The sequence below is a fragment of the Gastrolobium bilobum genome, unplaced genomic scaffold (genome assembly GCF_033153095.1).
Source record: "Gastrolobium bilobum isolate Gb01-03AN ecotype WA unplaced genomic scaffold, APGP_CSIRO_Gbil_v1 utg14285, whole genome shotgun sequence".
Lineage (NCBI taxonomy): Eukaryota > Viridiplantae > Streptophyta > Magnoliopsida > Fabales > Fabaceae > Gastrolobium > Gastrolobium bilobum.
Genome location: NW_026897131.1, coordinates 70,113 through 75,507, shown reverse-complemented (window position 1 = coordinate 75,507; position 5,395 = coordinate 70,113). Strand labels below are relative to the sequence as shown.

Genomic DNA, 5,395 nt, shown 5'->3' with positions numbered 1-5,395 from the left:
TAGTTCCTTGTCAATAAATGTTTTATTCATATATTTATCTCTGGCCGTCTTGTAATTTAGCTAGCTAACTCATTCAATGAAGTATATCCATGGTATCAAAGTAATTCTTTATACTTACAGTTATATAGAGAATGGCTACGCTGTTCCTTGGTTTGAAATTGTGGATATAGATATGATTATTTTCTTTAATAATAACATGGAATTGTGCAAATATATTTAACTACTTTGCCTCTTCCCTCACTTTCAATATTATATTTTGAACTCTCATGTGCTGACTAATGTCAAGCACGTTAACAGCGATTTATGTTGTAGCAGTCGTGGGTAAAACTCTAATGCTTGATATCTTTTTGTTTTCAACTTCTGTTGTGTGTTGGTTTTTCATTGGTTTGGTCACAAGATTTCTAATTGAACACTAACATTTTGTTTGCAGTTACGGTTGCGGTGAATGTTGTTATTTTGGTTAATATATGCAAAAAAAGAGGTCAATCTCAATCAGTAGGTTCTGACTCTCAATTTCTGACACTCACTATGGATAAATTTCTGAATGATATGGAAAGGGAGAAGCCAATAAGGTTTACTGATCAACAGTTAAGGATAGCAACTGATAACTATTCTATCTTGTTGGGTTCAGGAGGTTTTGGAGCAGTTTATAAGGGAATTTTTACTAATGGAACCACTGCAGCTGTGAAGGTTCTACGTGGGAGTTCAGACAAGAGAATTGAGGAACAGTTTATGGCAGAAGTTGGTACAATTGGTAGAATTCATCATTTCAATCTTGTTAGGCTTTATGGATTTTGTTTAGAAAGAAACTTGATAGCACTGGTTTATGAATACATGGGGAATGGTTCTCTTGATAGGTATCTGTTTCATGAGACCAAGACCTTAGGATATGAAAAGCTTCATGAGATTGCAGTTGGGACAGCAAGAGGCATTGCTTACTTGCACGAAGAGTGTCAACAAAGAATAATCCACTATGATATAAAACCGGGAAATATTCTGTTGGACAGTAACTTTAATCCTAAAGTTGCTGATTTTGGTTTGGCCAAGCTTTGCAACAGAGAAAATACTCATATAAGCATGACTGGAGGTAGGGGAACTCCTGGTTATGCTGCACCTGAGCTTTGGATGCCATTTCCTGTGACTCACAAGTGCGATGTTTATAGCTTTGGAATGTTGTTATTTGAAATCATAGGTAAGAGAAGAAACCTTGACATTAATCTTCCTGCTGAAAGCCAGGATTGGTTTCCAATCCGGGTTTGGAAAAAATTTGATGCTGGACAACTGGGGGAATTAGTGATAGCCTGTGGGATAGAAGAGAAAAATAAGGAGATTGCAGAAAGAATGGTTAAGGTGGCTCTGTCATGTGTTCAGTATAGGCCAGAGTCAAGGCCTATAATGAGTGTTGTGGTTAAAATGTTGGAAGGTTCAGTAGAAATTCCCAAACCTTTGAACCCATTTCAGCACTTGATGGGTGAGGCTTTCCCTGGTCATCCACTCCAAGTGTCACAGAACTATATAACAAGTGCTTCTTCTGGCTCTTCTGTTATGGTAACTAACTCTAGCATTGTATGTGCTACTCCTACTATGACAAAGTATGAGATTGAATTAGCCTCTAGCAATGATTGATGGAGGAGTAGAGGGCAGACCCTACTTGATGGAAGGTTTCCATGGGTTAAATAAGTTGTAAAATAATTTCTTATCTTGTATGTTGATTGTGTTGAACCCATATCATTTACGTGTCCTTTTATGTTTTTGGTAATACTGTTATTTTCTTTTTGCCTGTAAACTATTTGGAGTTAAAACAACTTTGGATAGTAAGTGAAGCAATGAAGTGAATATAGGTGAGAAAAAATATAGGATATGTCAATATGCAACATCACACCAGCTAAATAATTGCATGAAGTTTGAAATTCTGCTATTTTTGGAATTAAATTTGAAATCGTACCGCATTAGTAAAGAAGGATTAAAGTGGTACAAAGTATAAAACCTCCATTTGGCTCTTTTCATATGCATCTCATTTATCAAACTTTTGAATCGTTTCTTTAACTTCTGTCTTGTTTCCTATTTCTTCTTTTTTAAATATATCCACCAATTCATCAGTTACCCTAAACCCTAAATTTCAGCACAAGATATGTAAATTTATATATTTTTCAAGAGTCATGTAAGACTGTGTCAACCATAGTTAGTATACATTTGATCTTTGTCCTATCAACCATAATTGTTGTTCTGGAAGGCTAAATTGACTGGCCATACTAACCCCTGCTACATCCAACACCACAGCATCAGAACCACCTTGGCAATGCTGCCATACCAGCATCCCTATGGCAGACTTCCCAACATAGGACATCGAAATGTCTTATTTGAGATGTCCTTCATCCCCTTTGCCTGCATATGCACCAAAATGTTCCCCTTTTTATGCTTTTCCTTGAACAACAGCCGCAACAGTATTGACAGCAGCTACAAAGTATAATGATCCCCACAGGTATATCTTTATTATAGAGATTTAATTTGAGAATTTAGATGCTAAATATGTGTTTAGAATGTGATTTTGTATAGTTTGACACTTTCTACGAAAATCTCGTGAATAATGTTTTTCTGCTGGGTATTTTATATAGCTGTTTAAGCCATCGGTAGAGTACAAAAATGAATAAATGATGTGATAAGTATGTGGAAGTCCAATATATGTAAAACAAGTCATGTTTAGACCAAAAGTGATAAGTTTAGAAGTTTTACGGTTTTGCATGCAAACAGTGCACAGCTTGTGATTCACAATACATTTCGTCAAAAAACGGTACAAAAACTCAACTGTGAATTGTTAATATTGTTTCTTAGGGAATAAGAGCTAAAGTAAATGAGCTCAAAAAAATAAAATTATATCCGTAGCTTTGAGTTAATACCGGGTCAAGTTAAGTGAAATTAAGTGAAAAGAAAGTACCCGTTAAAAGATCACATGTTAATATAAGCCTAAAGTCACTTAAAGGACACTATTCACTCACTGTCTTCCTCTTCTATCTTCTCTTGGCCGATCTCCTCCTCCATGGTTGGCTTAGGTTTTAGTTTTTTTTTCTTTTGATTTCTCCTCCCATACTCAACCAAATGCTTAAGTGCATTACATGAAATTGATAGGAAATCACCCAAGGAATCCATTTCACTACTTAGTTTGGGTTGAAATTGCTTCTGTGAAGAGTTCTTCCCTCCCCCCTGTAACATCTCCGTCTCGAGCCGGTTCAATTAACATACATATGATACAAACAGAAACAACGGAAGACTTAACTTATGAAAATACGAGTTAACTTTTTCCTTTTCAAATTAGGCGTAAACGAAAATTGGACAGAGTAACCTCTGTAAATCGGACAACTGGGGATTTTCCAATCTCACTCCCAAGAGTTCCTGATAGACAGTTTAAACAATATATATCTCCAGAGGTACCAGTCATGCAAATATACTCAGATACCCATCTATGGGCGCATGCAAAACCTGGCTCCGTGCCACTAATCTAATAGCATGCAATCCAATACATAACATAACTGAATACTACATAGTCATATCATCATGCCTGAATACATAAATGTACATGTATCGAATATGAACACTATGCAACAATACATCTTTTCCAAAAATACATCTAGAACAAATAGTAGCCTCCGGTCACCCAGAACTCCACATCCTCATACTAGTACCTCTAGCCACGGTTAGTGTCCTTGTCTCATGAGGCTCTTCAATTAACTGTGTTCCTGAAATCATATCCCCAAACGGGGTTAGAGACGAATCTCTAGTAAACTCCAGGTTTATAGAAAACTCTCCATACCCTAGGCTTACTTCCTGCATGACAGTCAGATACATAATATACAAAACATCATATAAGCAATTATCATAACTGAACAAAGCATATATACATATCTTAAAAAAAACATATGCAGTCATTCCCAAGGGATGACCCCAAGCGGAAATCAACGCACGTAACAAATATCATTTACAAAAATCATCACAATACTCACATCAGAACAAAACATGTTATATCAGAGACGTACGCAATCGTTTCCAAGGGATGACCCCAAGCGGAAATCAACGTACGTAACAAATATCATTTACAAAATCATCATACATATCCCATAAAACATGTCATATAATCAAATATCATAACTAAACAAAACATATACACATATCTTATCAGAAACGTACGCAGTTATTCCCAAGGGATGACCCCAAGCGAAAATCAACGTACGTGTTCCCAAGGGAGTACCCCAAGCGGAAACAAAAACATATCAGATATGTACACAGTCAATCTCTAGGGATGACCCCAACCAAAACATATCTTTACTGAGTAAAACATATATACAGATCTTATCAGAGGCGTACACAGTCATTCCCAAGGGAGGACCCCAAGCGGAAATCAACGCACGTGTTCCCAAGGGAGGACCCCAAGCAGAAATCAACGCATGTGTTCCCAAGGGAGGACCCCAAGCGGAACCAGAACATATCAGAGACGTACACCGTCAATCTCAGGGGAACCCAAGAAGACATCAGTGTACCATCAAATCCATGGCCAAAGATCAATACAGAAATCATATCAGAACAAGTCATATAACAAATGTGTTCACAGTCAATCCCAGGGGAGGACCCCAAGTGGGAATCAGTGTATGTGTTCCCAAGGGTGGACCCCAAGCGGAACTCAACAAAACATATCATATAAACACATATCAAAGTAAACACATCAGAACAAATAACAACCCTCATTAGTAAATTAAGAGAAAATCTTCAAATTAATTAGGTGTTTAATTAGATTAAACACTTTTGCAAGGAAATTATGTGAGATAAATTATTAGATTAAAATAATGTGGGTTCATGATAATTAATGGGAATATACAGTTTATGTTAGACAAGTCTAATATGACCTAGATATAATTATGAAATATGAATTATATATATATATATATATATATATATATATATATATATATATATATAGAGGGAATTAAGGGATATTTTATAGTTTAGCAAAATTAAGTCGAAACTTGAATGAGATGATTTAATTAATTTATCTAGTAAATTTAGTGGGATAAATGTGAATTTAATTTGATCCAATAATGTGTAGAGAGATTTATTTAATTAAGTTGGAATTGATTTAATATCAACTTATAGGGAATTTTAAATAGGTCAAATTACTTGTGTGAATTAACAAGTTATGAGATAGCCTTAAACTTAGTGGATTGGTTATTAAATTATTGGTGTTCACATGAATTTTTGGTGAAGCCCATTGTGCTATAAAATTAGAATGGCCCGTGTAGTTTATTTTTTGGTGAGACTAATAGGTACCCATTTAAGTGGTGAAAGGTCAAAGTTTGAAGATTTGAATCATAGTATCCAAATTAATTGGCAAGTTGGCTCCTCACTT

The 5,395-nt window shown here is 35.6% G+C and overlaps 1 protein-coding gene across 1 annotated transcript; it reads left to right on the top strand.

Annotated features, from left to right (window-relative positions):
* The first annotated feature begins 459 nt into the window (after positions 1 to 459).
* Positions 460 to 1,626, top strand: LOC133304394 (rust resistance kinase Lr10-like). The gene has a single exon (XM_061504432.1). The coding sequence runs from the start codon at positions 529 to 531 to the stop codon at positions 1,624 to 1,626; it is 1,098 nt and encodes a 365-aa protein (XP_061360416.1). The 5' UTR covers positions 460 to 528.
* Positions 1,627 to 5,395: the final 3,769 nt, after the last annotated feature.

Excerpts from the sequence above, each read along its gene's own strand:
- LOC133304394 (XM_061504432.1), top strand. The coding sequence starts at position 529 with ATGGATAAATTTCTGAATGATATGGAAAGGGAGAAGCCAATAAGGTTT.